The sequence below is a fragment of the Spinacia oleracea genome, chromosome 2 (genome assembly GCF_020520425.1).
Source record: "Spinacia oleracea cultivar Varoflay chromosome 2, BTI_SOV_V1, whole genome shotgun sequence".
NCBI classification, from domain to species: domain Eukaryota; kingdom Viridiplantae; phylum Streptophyta; class Magnoliopsida; order Caryophyllales; family Amaranthaceae; genus Spinacia; species Spinacia oleracea.
The window spans coordinates 36,773,228-36,791,163 of record NC_079488.1 but is presented as its reverse complement, the minus strand read 5'-3'; the positions used below and the strand labels follow the sequence as shown (position 1 = coordinate 36,791,163).

At 36.2% G+C, this 17,936-nt stretch overlaps 1 protein-coding gene across 3 annotated transcripts; it reads left to right on the top strand.

Moving 5' to 3' along the window:
- The first annotated feature begins 2,113 nt into the window (after nucleotides 1-2,113).
- Nucleotides 2,114-17,435, top strand: LOC110804120 (uncharacterized). 3 transcript variants are annotated; one of them, XM_022009688.2, is made up of 5 exons: nucleotides 2,116-2,529; nucleotides 4,312-4,467; nucleotides 7,240-7,335; nucleotides 14,099-14,219; nucleotides 17,037-17,435. In XM_022009688.2, the coding sequence occupies exons 1-5, from the start codon at nucleotides 2,230-2,232 to the stop codon at nucleotides 17,207-17,209; spliced, it is 846 nt and encodes a 281-aa protein (XP_021865380.2). In that variant the 5' UTR covers nucleotides 2,116-2,229; the 3' UTR covers nucleotides 17,210-17,435. The 3 variants fall into 3 exon arrangements, with proteins under 3 accessions (XP_056692685.1, XP_021865381.2, XP_021865380.2); XM_056836707.1 differs by lacking the exon at nucleotides 4,312-4,467 and having other exon boundaries at nucleotides 2,114-2,529; XM_022009689.2 differs by lacking the exon at nucleotides 7,240-7,335 and having other exon boundaries at nucleotides 2,114-2,529.
- Nucleotides 17,436-17,936: the final 501 nt, after the last annotated feature.

The window sequence follows — 17,936 nt, the reverse complement described above, 5'->3', positions numbered from 1 at the left end:
TTTACCAAGGTTTTAATTTTATTAAAATAATTAGTATAAAATAAATTATAATAATTAAATTAATCTAAATTAAATTCTGAGAAAAATTAATTTACGAAACTAAATTTAATTAAAATCGTTTTTCAACCGAATTTAAAACAAAACGAAACAAGTTAATCGGCCAAGGCAAGGCACATGGGCGCAAGGCCCATGCCTCGCCAAGGCTTGCAGCGTCGCAAGAGCTGATCGCACGCATGGCCGAGGCCCGATTTCGGCAATATTTCTATTTCCAATAATATTTTCCGATACGAACCATGTTTCCGTTTCCAGCAACATCTACGACTTGGATAATATTTATATTTCCGTCATGAACCATATTTCCGTTTCCGGCAATATGTTCATTTCTGGAGCATTCTTTATTTTGACATTTGACGATTTCAGCTCCCACTGGAACCGAGATCTGTCATTTCCGAATGATAAAAAATGGAGTACTTAATGAATTATATATTCACTTAAATACTTGATCCGTTCACGTACTATTTGTGTGACCCTACGGGTTCAGTCAAGAGTACGTTGTGGATTAATGTTATTAACTCCACTTGAACTGAAGCGGCCTCTAGTAGACATTCAGTTCACTTGATCTCACTGAATTATTAACTTGTTAATTAATACTGAACCACATTTATTAGACTTAGCATTAAATGCATACTTGGACCAAGGGCATTATTTCCTTCACAAGATACATCCAATCAATACCAGAAAGCTCAGACGAACACCATAACCAACAATCTTATACGGATAATACTTATCAAAACCAAGAAGAAACCAACACAAATTTGCCCAAAACAAAGTGTTAATCCAAAACATATTAAAAACAAATCTATAAACTAACACAAGGCAAAGCAAGGGAGGTGCGGGCAAAAGTATAAGAGGCAAAATTTAACCCAAAAACCGAAACCCTAAACTAACCTTTACCTTTACCGTCAAGGTCGGGGTGGTTCGACACTACAAAACGGCGACAACTACCTTTACAGTCAAGATCGGGGTGGTTCGACACTACAAGACTGCGACGACTACCTTTACCGTCCAGATCGGGGTGGTCCGACACACACAAGACGACGGCGATTATAAGGGCTTGGGAAAACAAGCCACGAAATTCCAAAACAAGGGACTTCCGAAAACCTACTCAAGAACACAACCCACAAAAACTAATGATTCTTCCAAACAAAAACCCTAACCCTAATAGATTACCTTTACCGACGGCGACGCTCAAAGCAGGGATGGAAGAGGCGCCTAGGTTCAGATCTTGACCCGATTTTTTTAACCTCCGAACCAAAAAATCTCGAGATTTGCTTGGTTATTCCGATTCTCTAATTAAAGACCCTAAAAACTACCAGAGATCGGCGAGAAGAGCTTCGATCTAAGAGGAGGTGGAAGCTTAACTTGGCTCCTCTTTCACTTCGCCACCGAGAGAAACCACTACGATGCTCGCTGGCGACCCGAGTTGAGCGGCGAACTCAGGCCGCCGACGAACAAATGAAACTAGAATTTGGGGTGTTTTTTGGGGTTTAAATGGAGGATTATTCTTGTGTGGGCCTGGTCCATAATAATATTAGTGTGGATCCAAAATCAATAGTTTTCTCTAGCACCCTTTTAACACTCATAGTGACCTTTATTGTTCATATAGTAACTTTAATAAATTAAACACCAAAATTCTTAGACATAGTAACTATTTTTTGAAGCATAGTAACCCTATATTTTTAAAAGCGAATTGTGACTTATGATCACATTATTCAAACACAACATGTATCAACGACACTACTTTGATTTTTTTTTTTCATAATAATCCTAATAAATTGCCAAAATAAATTAGTAACAAGTTTTTGACTTTATTTTAAGGCATGGTCTACAATAAATTTAGTGTGGACCAAGTCCATTTAAAAATTGGTGTTAGAGGGAAGGGAGAGGTTTCGAGAGAGAAGGAAAAGAGCGATTTTTCTCCGTTATTCCATCTACTGACCATATATGGTTAAAATTCAATTTCCTTTCTCCTTCTGGTTTTTTTTTTTTTTTTTTTTTTTTTTTTTTTTTGCTCTTTTCTTATTTTGCTGTTTGTCTGGCTTTCATATTTGCCCTTGTTTGGCATAACTGGTTGGTTAACTCCTAAAGGAGATTAACCGGGAAAACCTCCATCCCAAATTCCCAACCCAATCTATTCAAACAAAAGCTCGGAGTAGAAGAGGGATAAACATGGCGACATCCACACTCTCAATCTCACCCTCTTCGCTCCACTTTCTCTCTCATCATCTCAATTCCTTCACCTCATCACCACCACCACCTTCACCCGCCCTCACTCTATCTCCTCCCCGGCGCTTCTCCAAGCTTTCCGTTTCGTCGCCGGACGTCTGCCACTCTCCTCACCAGCCGCTGATCATCGATCAATCCGCGCTCGTTGTCGAAGAAGCCGTCTCCGAGGAGGCTCTTTGGGCTGCCGCATGTCTTCGAATTCGAACTTTTAACGAATTCAAGGAGGATACTTTCCGTGTCGAGGTGAGCGTAATTTGCGATTATTTTTTCGAATTTTCGTCGCTAATTTACTGCTTTTTTAAGTGGAACTTATAGTGTTAGGTGTTAATATTTTTTTTGATCAATTGAAGTATCTAGTGTTGCATTTTTAATTTTGTGTTTTAGGTTTTATTTGAATTAGATTGTTGCTTGAACTTGTGAAATGTAGCTCGCGTTGGATGATTTATCTAAAAGGAAGCCAATGATCTTTATTTTCACTGAGTGGTTGGTTGATTAGTTGACTTGGAATTAGTTAATGTTGCTTTGTTTTCAAAGTACTGAATTATAGACGAAGTCTAAATATTTCACGCCAATCAAGAATCTTGCTGAATTCACAGGGTATTTCACATTCAAGCTCTACCAAGCAATATATTCTTAATTATGAGATGGTCCTTTTTAGAGTTATTTGAGGAGCGCGTAAAGAAGCACTTTGAAACTTATAAGCTTATGGGTTGCATTTGACTCGAATTAGGCAAGGGATATAATATTTGAGCATGTTGGAATTGGTGGAAAGGTGGATTACTAAATCTGAAGTTCCAGAGATCCTTGCCACCAAGGCCTAAAGGAACAAGGAAGTTGATCGTTGGGGTGGGAAGACACTTTGAATATCAGTGAAACCTTTTAACATGCTTGTGTGCGTTTGGGGACTTGACCTTCTGAATATTATCGGTCTTTGACATAGATTACTTTGGAATATTATTACTCACATTACTGGTATTGGAGGGGAGACCTTCTGTGACATGTATATTAACCTGTCAAGGAAGTCTAAATTTAGCTTATTTTGACTAAATGTTGATCGCATTTGGAGCTTCCAATTACCTTAGCTAAAAATCTACTTCATACACATTGCTTCTGTTTGTTGATGCTGTTAATTTTTTCTTTCAATTTCCCCCCTTCCTATAGCGTTTTCATGTTTTACTCGTCAGTAGTTTCCTGCTTATCCGATTCTTTCACTCATATGAAAGAGGATTGCCTCCCCGACTTCCCGAGAAACTCTCTTATTGATCTATTTCCCTTATCGATATCCCAAAACTTACGACTGGAGAATCTTTTTGATATCCAAAACTTATGACTGGAGAATAAGTTATACCTTTGCTCCTTGTTTCACAATTTGATTTCCTTTTGTTGGCACTGGTACTGGCACTTTGTGTTTTTCTTGTATCTTTATTTTATGAATCATGTAATTTCTCCTTAAAAATACTCTTGAAGATTTTGTAGGTGTAATCATACCGAGTGTTGTCCATTCCCGATGGAGCCAAAAATTCATTTGTTCTTTTGGTTGCGGGATGTAATGGACTAAATCAAAATGACTCTTAAAACCTCTTCGCTTCCTTTCCACGAAGTAGAAGATGGTCGTCTCGTGGTCGTCCCGTTATCGCTTTTGGGTCAAATGGAAACAACCTCTCTGCAATTGCAGGAGTAAGGTTGCGTACGTCCGACCCCCCTTACCCCGCTTCTTGCGGGAGCCTCTTTGAGACAATGGGGTAATGATAATGAATGAAATCATACCGAGTGTGAAAGTCGAATCTTCAGTCTCCTGTTGTTTGTTTGCTATATGATCATCTCTTGGCCATCCTCGTGAAGTGCCTCCTGTAAAACTCAGACTTTTCCCCTAGTATCTCATTAAGGCCAGGGTTTTGAGCAAGCTTTTTACTAATGCTTGTTTGCACGAGATTGTGTGATTTATTTCCGAGCACGTAATTTCTGTTGTCAACGAGACTATGTCATGTATTGCTAATATCATGTTTCCTATGTCAAGTTCTTTAGGATCATAAGAGGTACTTGACTGAGCGAGAGTTCGAAGCACTTAAAGAACGTGTTGCAGGCAAGAGGAAGGGTTTCAGAACGGTTTCTTGCATAAATGCCTCCCTCCCATTGTCACATCTATCAGCCTTATCCGGAGATCTCTGCATTTCTTGTAAGGTATATAAGCCTTCTTTTTAATTAATGTAAGCAGGTCTGTTCCACGTACTTTTCAGATGTATACTTATTATGTCTGCAACTAATTAATGAACAATGGCTCTCCACGGAACTATCTCAGGATTTTCCATTGCCACACTTACTTTAAAAGATGTCATGTATACCGAGAAAACTATAGATTTTTCTAGGCATCATATGAGTAATGGAACCATAATCAAGGAAATAGAACCTCTTCGGTTCCTAGTGCATGTTGCAGTACCTTTTAGAATCAAATTAGTATATGAAAACGCCATGGGATGAAAAGTTATAGTAAATTGCCCTATGCTAAGTCTAACATTGGTGTAGAACTGTAGACCTTAATGTTGACTGGAAATATTCAGCATCATAGTCGGAGGAAAATTTATTAATTGGAATTGTTAAAATGACCCATTTTATGTACAAGAATAGAGGAGGGTCTAATTGCATTCCAGTCCTTTTGTAACTTGTGTGATTTTTGTTGGCACTTTGACCTAGTTAACACATTGGAGCTGTATGGTCGGTTCCCGACTGTCATTCTAATTAGCAATGAATTAAAGATAACTTCTTCCTTTTTAATTTATCAGCAAGCGAATCAAAGCAGTCAGTGTTGAATATGTGTTAAACTTCTGTGTACTCCACATCCGGCATCCAGTTCTATGTCGAAGACTCAAGTGTCAAGTTAGCCCCACTAAATTGTAGTCGTTTCCCCCCCTAATACTTAGCTCAATTATAGGTAAACTCCGGGATAGATATCCCTCGAACTCCCCCTTCACGGCTTCACCCAAAGCAACAATTGTTACTCAATGCTTCGGGAACTTTGCAAAGACCTATACGAGTATACAAATATCCTTTCCTAGGTACATATTAAGTGTAGTTCTACTTGGCTTCCCAATAAACCAAACCGGAGAACAACCTCTTTGTTTTTTGAATTCGTATCGTGTGATCAATCGGCTCGAACACTAGACCGAAGAACAAGGGGTGATCCGGTCCCAACGCCAAGTTTCCTTCAACCTAGAAAAATCCTGTTTCTTTTTCCTGCCTTTTGAACAGGCTCTTCATCAGAGCTAAGCCAATTAAACACAGAAGGAAGATTTTTCTCTTGTCGCCTTGTCTGCTGATCAAATTGAAGCCTGTTTTGAAGACCGATTCTTTCAAGTTTCAACCACTTAGATGTTAGATCGTCGTGCATCTTAATACCAAAGGCGAGCATGTCCTGACTGTGGAGTAGACCGTGAAAGTCTTTATAATTGGATTCAGCTTTAAGTGAGAAAAAGATTGGTTGATAGGCTTAATGGTCTCCACTGTTGTCTCAGAGTTTTTTTTTATCAGTTGCATTTAGTCAAACAAAATGCTGTGTTCGCAGTGGAACTCTGTTTAGCGCTAAGGTACCTAATCAATTTTTTCGTATTAGGTTTTTAATATTTGACTCCTACGCTCAAAAAAGTACAGATCATTACAACTACAATAAAATTTAGCGGCGGTGTTTGTGCTAGAGCTCTGGTAGATACCTACACTAGTTAGATTCCACATATTGGGTTTCCCTATTCTCGTTCATTTATCAGCTCCTGAGTCTTTGAGCAACAAACATGGTTTGAGTCAATCATGACTTTCCTGGATTTTGTTTACATGAAGAAATCTAGTGGTTAATTGGTTATTCTTTGGTGTCATATGTCACTTGAAGGCTTTAATTGTCTTGGATCATAAAACACTTTCTGAATTTTGTTCATTAGAGCGAGGCTCTCCACACGAAATGTTGACGTTCCTACGTGGCTGGTTTGAACGCTGAATATTAAATTATTAATGGCCTTTGATAGTTGATATAGGCTGTCTGTAGTTTGAGAATAAAAGTTGTTTCCCTCTCATTGTGAATAGGAAAAATCTGTACACAAAGTTACTACTAGTTCTCTAGAGACCTTTTTCCACTGATATCTTGAGCAACATACATGATTTGACTCAATCATGTTGACTTGCTGTATGTTTTTCATCTTCGGAAAACACGGTTGTGCTTATTCTTCAACATCAAGTCCTCAACATAATTCCTCGTCTTTAAAGGTGGGCTTGGATGTTGGTAGCCTTACCCCGTACCTTATTAGGGAGATTGTTTTCAAGTGATCCCTAATCCAATATACAATCATTGCTATCTTCTTCATCCATCCTATAAAGTCAAAAACACTCTTTAAAGGAAATATGGAAACATGTATTCATTGCTTCCTCTTCCAAATTTATTACTCACCCACACAATACTTTTGCCTTGTTAGAACTCAACTTTAACCTTAGTCCAACTCATTATTATTATCCCACTGCCTTCAAAGAGGCTCCAACAACAAGCGGGGTAAGGGGGGGGGGGGGGGGTCGGACTTACGCAACCTTACCCCTGCAATTTGTGGGGAGGCTGTTTCCAATTGATCCATAAGCGATAATAGGACGACCATCTTCTACTTGATGAAAAGGAAGCGAAGAGCTTTTGAGAGCCATTTGATTTAATCCATTATATCTCAAAGCCAAAAGAACATATGAATCTTTATCCATATAAAATTGACATAAACCTCAGCTAATAATAGAAATTTTTACTTACTTTATGGCAGGAGGAAACAATTTACTAATAGTTGCTGCTCAACAGTTTAATTAGCCATCTTATTTGGTCACTTAACATGTGGTTTCCCACTCTTAACTCTTGTTCTTCCGGAAATATGTAAAAGAAATGATGCCTTTTTATCTGATATTGTGATCAATGTAACTTTCCCTTATTTTCTATAGTTCTCTGATGATGGAGGATATCGAGTTGTGGTTGGGACACTTGATCTAAGTCAGTGTTTGAGCCTTCCTGATGAGATGGCAGGGATGAAGCCACAGGTATCTTGATTGTTTGGTTCTCCTTTATAATTTGTGAGAAATATCTCTTGCTCATGTGAGAAACTATACTTGCATATCTCTTTCTCATGTGAGAAAACTATACTTGCATTTGACAACACTGATTTACTTGTGTGATATGTTTTTTTCCCTTATAGCTTCTAGATAAGTTCTTTTTACATCCACTTGTCTGTAGTAGGTAAGCTATCCTCGAGTGTGTAGATTTTGTGGTTTCTGATTCTAAGAATTTAGTTTTTATATAAATTTTTTCCCATTTTGGAAGCTTTCAATCTAGAAGTTTTGGCGCTAGATTGTAAATGAAAGAAATAGTTTTTGGGAAATAAAATCCGAATTTGGTAGAGGAAAAAGGAAAATTGGAAGAAAAACATAAAAAACAGAAATGTGTTGTTGGTTACTTGGTTCTTGAAATACAAATTGAACCTTCGTCGTGTGGGTTCACACACTGGGATCTAAATTTGGCATTAGGTAATATAAAAAAGTGATAGTCAATTGAACTATTCTCCTCTGACCTCTACCTAAACATCCATTTAATACAAATAAGCTTACATTATAAATGCAAACTGCAAACAAAATGTAAATAGTTTACTTCCTTGAACTAAACTAATCTCTTCATCCAAAATGTATAATTTTAAGGTCTCAGCTCATGGAATGATCAAAATTCACAGTTTCAACTAAGCTTGTAACTTACCAAGCTTCTCAATTACCCCATCACGTTAAAATCCTTCTTCTTGAGACGTCTTTCTGATAAATATGCAACTGGAACCGAAGGTTGAACTATTAATTACTCAACATCCTAACGTGAATTTGTTGTATTACATTTACTATGAAAAATATGTGAGGACGACTATATCATGTTTCTGCTTTTCTTGAATATTATAACCCTAAGTCACTAAGTTTAGGTTATTTTCTCCTAAAGCCCCGTATCTGAAGGCTGGTGTGGGAATAGAGTGCCTCTCCATTTTACCTCAACCTATATTTAGTATGGAATAGTTTTTACTATTCTTATGTCATTCTCAAAGTAGTGATTTCCTATTGTTAGCATTGCCTTATGAGGTGATACGTTGTGTGTCCCTTTAATTACTGATTTATTTTTTAAATACTCTCCTCATTCTTTAGGAATAAAACAATTGCAATTACAACAAAACTAAAATTATATATTTCTCTATATTTTGTTTGTATTTCCATTTTATTGTTTCTGGTAATCTTTAGTTGAATTTTGCTTTCGCGCATTTTGAACCCTTACAAATTGGTATCACAGCTGTTATAATTTAGCTAAGATTTTACATCACGTCTACAAAATTTGACATACAGAAATTTGATAGTAAAATTAGTTTTGCTATTTGGCGAGTTCAAATGTAAGGCGTTCTTATTCATAATGGTTTAAAGAAGGCTTTAGATGGAAAGTCCAAAAAGCCCTCAACTATGACAGGTGAACAATGGGAAGAAATAGATGAGAAATCGTTGTCCTTAATTCAATTATGTTTGTCGCAAGAAGTGCTGCTTCGAGGTCATTAATGAAAAGTCCGCTGCAAGTCGAACAAACTTCGTTAAAAGAACGTCTTTTCACACTCCGTATGTCAGAAGGTACTCCTATCCAAACTCACTTGGATGAGTTTAATTATATTATTGTTGATTTGGAGAACCTAGATGTTACCATTAATGATGAGGATAAAGCCGTTTTACTTTATTGTTTCACTACCACCCTCATTTAAACACTTTAAAGAAATAATTGACACTGGAATTAATTCTGAACATTCAGGTGAAGGCTTGGTTGTAAGAGGGAGAACTTTTGAGAAAGGTAGTATCAGTAAAAACAACAGGTTCATGTCAAAGTCTAGAGACAAAAACTCTAAATTTTGTCATTATTGTAAGAAGAAAGGGCACGAAATCTCATAATGTTTTAGATTGAAAATTAAGAAAGATAGAGATCACAAGGGTAAAGGTAAACAGCCTGAAACTCATGCCGAAGCTGGTGTTGTTGAGACCGGATCATACGGGGATTTATTATTAATATTAGCTGCCTTAGTTTTAAAAAGCGCGAAGCGCACCGAAACGCACAAGGACCCTGAGGCTTAAGCGCAAAGTGTAAAGCGTAAAGCGAAAGTGCACGCTTTTCGTAGGCGAAGCGCACCTTAAGTGCCAAAAACCTATAAAATCATTTCTAGAACATTTTGTACTTTAAACAACGTGATACTTATATTATAAATGCATAAATTAATAAAGGAAAGCATAATCCATTAATAGACAACAAAATCATAAAACAAATAAGTAGAAAGACAGAAAAAGTGTAAAAAATAATTTTTTTTAAAAAAGAATTAAACGAAAAAATTATAAAACGAATTAAAAAAATAGAATAAACAAACCAGAATATAAAAAAGAGAGTAAAAAACTAAATAAAAAACCACATGTCAAGGAAGCAGATAAAAATTATCCTTTATCCTAAAAAGGTAGAATTAATAAACAAAAGTAAATAAAAAAGTAAATGTCAAGCTTATCCTAAAAATGCAGAATTAAATAAATGAATAAAAAAAGTAAATAAAAAAGCCAGAAACCTAACGCACACGTCACATCCCCCAAAAATTTAAAAAATAAATAAACCCACCTGGAGTCTGGAGAGGCGAGGGGCGAAAGAACAGAGTGAAGAGGAGAAGATCAGAGAGGAGAAAAAATGGAAAAAAGAAGATCGAGAAGATCAGAAGGTGAGAAATCGAAAAAGAAGATATAGAAGAATGAAAAACTGGAAAAGAGGAAAAAAAAGAGAAATCGAAAGAACAATTAAACTTACGTGGAGATGCGGAAATTTACGGAGAGCAAGGTGGCTTGATGGCTGGAGAAATCAAGGCATCCAGCAGCAAGGTGGCATCTCCAAAATCGTAGCTAGGGTTTCTCCAAAACAAACAAAATCGCAGGTAGGGCCTTTTCTCTCTCCTAAACCCAACATTTTGCCCGTTAATTACAACAAAACCCATTAAAAATGGGTCACGTGATACTCACATGGTCATTTATTTTATTCAAAACAGGCGGTTTTCACACAAGAAGCATGCGCTTCTATAGAAATGCGCTTCTCCCAAAAGCGCATAAAGCACGCGCACCTTGTAACTCGCTACGCTTTTCCTCCCGGGCGCGATCGCAGCTGTGCCCCGGTCCCCACGCTTTTAGCGCGCTTTTTAAAACTAAGTTAGCTGTTGACATTGAACAAAGGTCTAGAAATGATTGAATTCTTGATTCTAGCTGTATATTTCACATGTCACCTAATAGAGACTGGTTTACCACTTATGAACCAGTTGATGGTGGTGTTGTTTTGATGGGCAATGATGCTCAATGCAAAGTTGTCGGTAAAGGTACAATCAAAATTAAGATAGATGATGGCGTTACTAGAACTTTGACTGGTGTTAGACACGTTCGAGAATTGAAACGGAATCTCGTTTCTTTAGGCACCCTTGAATCACTTGGGTGTAAGTACACAGCTGAAGGTGGAGCATTAAAATCTTGTATTATTAAAGGCAAAACGATCTGGTAGTTTGTATGTCTGCAGGGTTCAACTTTTACTTTTACAGGTGCTGCAGCTGTTGATGACAATACTAAATTGTGGCATATGAGACTAGACTGAGTGAGAAAGGAATGCACTTCCTTAACAAGAAAGGACTCCTTGGTAACCATTATACCAGTAAGGTTGATTTCTGTGAACATTGTGTTTTGGTAAGCCGAAGAAAATTAGCTTTTCTAAAAGCATTCATAGAACCAAAGGTACATTATATTATATTCATTCAGATCTTTGGGGTCCCTTACGAGTTCCTTCTAAAGGAGGATGTCATTATATGCTGACTATTATTGATGATTTCTCAAGGAAACTCTGGGTTTATTTTATCAAATACAAAAGTGAAGTTTTCTCTACATTCATAGAATGGAAAACTTTAATTGAAAACCAGACTGGCAAGAAGGTAAAAAGATTGAGAACTGATAATGGTCTTGAATTTTGTCTAGACGAATTCAACATTTTCTGCAAAAAGAAAGGTACCGCCGGACATCACACTATTCCTGGTACTCCACAACAAAATGGAGTTGCAGAACGTATGAACATAACTATTTTGGAGAGAGTTCGTTATATGCTCTCTCATTCTGGCTTGGGAAAAGAATTTTGGCTTTTTTTAGAATGGAAATTAGTAGGGATCATCAGGGAAATTATGTTTGCTTTTTTTAGAATGGAAATTATGTGTTGCAGATTTAACATGAAAGATTCCAAAGATGTTAGTATTCCTATTGCTGCTCATTTCAAATTGTCAGTCCTCAAACAGAGGAAGAGAAAAGGCGCATGTTACACGTTCCTTATTCTAATGCTGTTGGAAGTTTAATGTACACTATGGTGTGTACTCGACCAGATTTGGCTTATACCGTTAGTGTTGTTAGGCGTGAACCTGCATAATCCAGGCAAACAACATTGGGAAGCTGTAAAGTGGATACTTCGATATCTTACGGGTTCTTGTGATATCGGTTTAGTATTTGATAAAAAAAATGTTGATCCCGGTGGTGTAATTGGCTATGTTGATGCTGATTATGGTGGTGATTTGGACCCGAGAAGGTCTTTATCAACTTATATTTTTTGTGGTTGTGCTATAAGTTGGTATTCTTTACTTCAAGCCATTGCGGCTTTGTCAACCACTGAAGCGGAATATATTGCTGCTATTGAAGGGATAAAAGAAGCTATTTGGCTCCGAGGTTTAGTAAGTGAACTTGGTTTACAACAAGATGTTCTAGTTGTATTTTGTGATAGTCAAAGTGCTATTCACTTGACCAAGAATAGCAAACATCACTCGAAGACCAAACATATTGATATCAATCATTACTTTATAAAAGACATTGTTGTTGTAGGAGATCTTGTTGTGAAAAGATTAATACAGTCGAGAATCCTGCACATATGCTTACCAAACCACTTCCGTTAGCCAAGTTTGATCATTGCCTTAACTTAGCTGGTATCACTCGATGAAATGGCGAGTCAAGGTGGAGATTTGTGGGAATAAAGTGCCTCTCCATTTTACCTCAATCTATATTTAGTATGGAATAGTTTTTACTATTCTTTTGTCATTCTCAAAGTAGTGATTTCCTATTGTTAGCATTGCCTTAGCTTATGAGGTGATACGTTGTGTGTCCCTTTAATTACTGATTTATTTTTGGTAATCAGCTTCATCAAAAGCATTATAAATACTCTCCTAATTCTTGAGGAATGAAACAATTGCAATTATAACAAAACTAAAATTATATATTTCTCTCTATTTTGTTTGTATCTCCATTTTATTTAAGTGAAATTTTGTTTCTTCTTTCGCTACTATAATTTTAATGTCTTCATTAATTCTGGTAATCTTTAGTTGAATTTTGCTTCCGCGCACTTTGAACCCCTACAGCTGGGCCTACTTAAGTAATTTATGCTCCCCGCCAGAAGCAAGTGAGACGATGTCGCTCTGCTTTGTAGACAAGGCTCGAAATTATTTGATCTTATCTGATCTTATTTTTAGTTGTGACTGAATGTGGTAGCCCTTTTCTGAACTTAAGGTTATCTTTTTGTCTGAAGTCTGAACCTTTTGTTTAAGATTTTAAGGTGAAAAGCATGGAGCCTAATCCTGAATTACTCCTTCCTCTACACCTATTGACTATTACTTTGGTTTATGCTTTTGGATTTGAAGAATTTCGAGAATCTTTTAATCAAATAACACCAGGATCTTTGATATGACTCACAACATGATTAAAACTTAGTTTTAATTGGGTAGTTTTGATTGATAACATGACCTGCTGATATTTTTGGGCTATGTCCTTTCTTGAAATTGAGAAATTTCAGTGGGTACTCTACACATTAGCAAGAAATTTCCATGATGTACTTTATATCTAACTTTGTGAGTATACTCGGCAACTTTTACGCCGAATGCATACAAGAAAATACTGCATTATTCATTTATTCGTCTCCATCAAAGAGCTGAGCTCAACTACGTAACTGTTGATGTAAATTTTTGTTTTTAGCTTTTGTCAAATATTGACCGTGTTGTGTTTAGCAAAATTTTAAACATTTAAGAGTACACGGTGTACGAAAAACATATCTTGTGATTTTTTCTCAAGTACAAGGGTATCACATGAAATTTCCCAAAATAAAAGATTTTGTGTGGTTTTTACTTGATTTGTTGAAATGTACTCCTCATATGGCATAGCTTTTTCAGATAGTGAAGTGGTGGGCCATTTTTTGTATTAATTGTGTGTAAAAGTAGATGTGATTAGAGGTTGGATGGGTCAACTACTTTCGCTCTATTTTCACGGAATAGTATTTCTTCGGTCACTCTCATAGCAATAGATGCATCAGTTTGATTTAATTTTTATGTGGAGATAGTGTGTAATATCTTATCGTGGAGAGAAACTGTAGATGTGAATGGAGATATAGGCAATTTTATATTGAAGTGGGAGTAAAGAAGTACTCCGTAGATCTGTAGATGGAACTTGCTGGGACAGATGAAAAAGGAAAAAAGGGGTATTATATTTGGAGGGTCGATGAAACTTTAATACCTTTAGACCGAGGTAGATGATATTGCATTTTTCTTAGTTGTTGACGATAGAGGTTAGAACATTCATGATTATTGTAGCTTTTATTCTTCATTTCTGACATTAATGAATCATATCAGATGTTAACTTAAGTCTATGGTGTATTATTAAGTTGTTTGATGTGATGTATATTATATGAAACGTGATCTCACTTTTCACTTGCCAGGGTATTGGAGCTGATTTTTTGAGGGCTTATTTGAGCAATGTCTGTGTTGCCAAGGAATTGCACAGAAATGGATTGGGTTATGCACTCGTCTCAAAATCAAAGTGTGTTGCTGAAAAATGGGGTATGATCTTCGTGACTGTTGGCTTAAGATTTAGACCTAATTCATGCGTTGAAAAAATGTCTTTTGTTATGTTAGTCTAACTGATATTGCCTATCGCGCTACCACTTCGTTTTCCTGGTTCTTTACATGACTAGTTGACTACTCCCTCCGTTCCTAAATGTTGTATCAATTTGGGAAAGTGGGGGGTTTTTAAGAAAATTGGAATCTTGGTTTGTATTGGTATAAGTGTAATGATTGGGTGTAAGAGAAATGATTGTGTGTAAGAATGTGTAAGAGAAATGATTTTTTAAAGAATAAAGTAAGGAGAGAGAAAATATTAAAGAATTAAGGGAAATGGGAGATATTTGATTAAAATAGTAAAAAATCAGAATCGAACAAAAAAAATCAACATAAAATCGAAAACTCAACCCAGAAATCAACATAAAATCGAAAAAAAATCAACAAAAATACCCAATCAAAATCGAACAAAAAAATCGATCAAAAAAATCAACATAAATTCAACCCAAAAATCCACGTAACTCCAGAAATCAACATAAATTCAACCCAAAAATCAACAAAAACCCAATCAAAATCAAACAAAATAATCAACATAAAATCGAAAACTGAACCCTAAAATTCGAACAAAAATATCAATAAAAAATCGAAAACTCAAGAACAAAAATCAAGAACAATTTTTTCAATTCGAACAAAAATCAACAAAAAAAATCAAGAAAATTCGAAAACTCAACCCGAAAACAACAAAAATATCAACCCAGAAATTCAACACAAAAATCAACAAAAACCCAATCAAAATCGAACAAAAAAACAACAATTCGAACCCAGAAATTCAACCCAAAAATCAACAAAAATCCAATCAAAATCGAACAAAAAAACAACAAATCGAACCCAGAAATTCAAGAATTCGAACCCAAAAACAAGAACTCGAACCCAGAAATTCAAACCCAAAAAACCCAGAACTCGAACCCAAATTCGAACCATAAAAATCAACAAAATAAATTAAAAATCGACAATTTTACCATGAATCCAAGATTTTGAAGATTTAGAGGTCAAATTCGACCATGAAAACTCTAGATCTAGAATTTTTATGGTCGAACTTCACCATCTAAAGCCTTAATGTAGATTTTTTTTTTCCAGAGGATGGTGGTGGAGGCGGCGTAGGTGTGGTTGTGGTGGTGGTGGTTGCGGCGGAGAGAAATGAAGAAGAGGAGGAATGAAGAAAATCACGTAGTTTTTGGAGGAGAGAGAAAACAAATCTGAGAGGAAGAAGGAGAGAGAGGAGTGAATGGAGTTTTTGGAGGAGAGAGAAAATTCAATCTTAGAAAAATAAGAGTGAGAGACGTGTGAGAGAAGAGAGGAGTGAGAGGAGAGAGATGGGGGGTGGGGAAGTGGAAAGTAATTAAATAATTTGGGTTGGGAAAATAAATTAATTAAATATTATGGGTGGGGAAATTTAGGTGGGAATATGGGTAGAATCTTTAGGTATTTTGGTAATTAGATAGAAATGTAAGGGTATTTTAGGATAAAATGTATGTCCAAAAATAGAAACGGATACAAAAAAAAAGCTTAAAATGGAAACGGATACAACAAATAGGAACGGAGGGAGTACCTCAATACCCAAAAGGGGGGGGGGGATGTGAAAAGAAAACCTTCATTGTCAACTGTTTTTTCTTTTGATGTGCGTGTCTGCAGCTGAACTGCATTCCTTGTGTTATTCGGGCTTGGCCTTGTTTTGTTCTCCTTTGGTGTGATGGGGGTGATAGAGTCCTGAATTTCACAAAGATGTTTGGCGTTTCGGGCACTTACTAATACTGGCAGTATTTAGTTTAAGCATTTACTACGTAGCTGTTAGCTCAAGTGGTTGGAGGTTACCTCCTCCATGCAGTGTCTCACTTTTTCATGAATGTCGTAAGGGTGGGAGCATTAGCTTTACAGGATTACTTAGTCTTTGGTTGTGGAACAAAGTCACTTTTTTAGCGTTGTTATGGGTTAAGGTGGCGGGAGAGGGACTACTGGGTTGGGGAAGTTCAAAGGAGCTTGGTTGTTCTGTAATTTTCTTTTAGAGGACAGCTTCTCCTATTTTGGTTCTACTCATTTTTCAATGCTTTCTTCTTATCAAACGGAAACAAACTGTCTTTGGTGGGTATTGTACATTGGGTTAGGGCACTTGTCCTGCTGGCAAACTGCTGCTTAACTTGTTAGTAGAAGACATAAAAGGCTTTTAGACATCCTGTCTCCTGTAATGGAACTATGGAAGGATCTGATAGACTACTTTCAGCTTTACGTATGATGCTAGATTACCTTTTTGTTCTGGCCTTCTGGGCATGCTGGTGGAAGTTTGAACTTAATGGATATGGATTCTAGATACTGGCATATATGTACTAGCACATAATTATTGGAAAATAGTATCAAACATTCAAACCTCTCTTCTGCTGGTTGCAGTAATCACTAATCAGTATTTTAGTTTCTAGCATTATTGTTCCGAAGCTAGATTACCAGAATGCAAGGTGAATTTTTTATGTGTGTGTGTGTCGCAGATAAATAACTCAATCCATCATTCCAGCCTATCTGTGTGTGTGCCTGTGTGGTTTATTTTATTATACTGGGAATGTGTTCTGCATTAGTTGCAATGCATGCTTTAAGAACGTTACTGGCAACCTGCTTTTTTGTCACTAGATTAATTCTCATGGATCTTATATTGCCATATTGGTTTATTTGACTACCTTACGTTTAAAATTGTACTTGTAATTTCAGAAAAAAATACCCACAAAACCTGCTTCCAGTTCATAAATAACGTGATGCTTCGACATTTTTTCTCAGGAATAACTGATTTATATGTTCATGCTGCGGTTGACAATGAATCGGCGAAGAAGCTGTATATGAAGAGTGGTTTCACCTATGAAAGTGATGAACCAGCATGGCAGGCTAGATTCGCTAACAGGCCAAAAAGAATAATTCTTTGGTTTGGATTACCAAACCCGTACAACTTATAAACATCAAAGCCAGGTTACCTCTGATGCCAATATCTTTTGATGTATCTTTGCACTATATATTTTCATTTTTTTTTGTGTATACCTGAAAAGTCGGGCAATATTTTATGTAGTTTAACTGTACAGTTTAGGTGACATTGCTATAAGTTATATGCAGTGTCCATACATCTATTATCACTGTATAGTAAATCCTGCATCATTATTATTTATTGCAGTATCGATTGGCAAATTGGGTTCACTTTGCTTAGCCTATTGTTGATTACTTGCTTTACATAGCAATCAAGTAAAAATCTTATTTTAACATGAAAGTTTATTTGAATTAATCACTGTATCGTGATGTAAATGTGGTATGCTTATTGTTCTTATCTTTTATCAGATGACGTTCTGAGTTCAGAATTTTCAATATCCTTATCAAACTGTTATATAAAGGATAAATTGTTTTTTACCATCTGTAAAAATCGAAAAATTATTTTTTACCACCTAAAACTTGTATTTTACCACCTAAAAAAGAATTAAAACTTGTTTTTTACCACCTGAAACCAAAAAAGTAGATAAAACTTTTATGTGTGTCTACCTAATTCAAATTTTCTCCAATTTTTTACACCCCCTTTATGAATTTCTTTAACTCTTTCACCCTTCTCTCTTTATTTTCATTAAATCACGTTAATTTTATGAATTAATAGTGGTGACAAATTATGTGAATTCATGGAAGATAAGAAAGCGGGGAAAG

What these genes read in the sequence shown, in the direction of transcription:
- LOC110804120 (XM_022009688.2), top strand. Translation starts at nt 2,230, where the DNA reads ATGGCGACATCCACACTCTCAATCTCACCCTCTTCGCTCCACTTTCTC. An exon ending in AGGATACTTTCCGTGTCGAG is followed by an intron (nt 2,530 to 4,311) that starts GTGAGCGTAATT and finishes CAAGTTCTTTAG; the next exon opens with GATCATAAGAGGTACTTGAC. An exon ending in ATCTCTGCATTTCTTGTAAG is followed by an intron (nt 4,468 to 7,239) that starts GTATATAAGCCT and finishes TATTTTCTATAG; the next exon opens with TTCTCTGATGATGGAGGATA.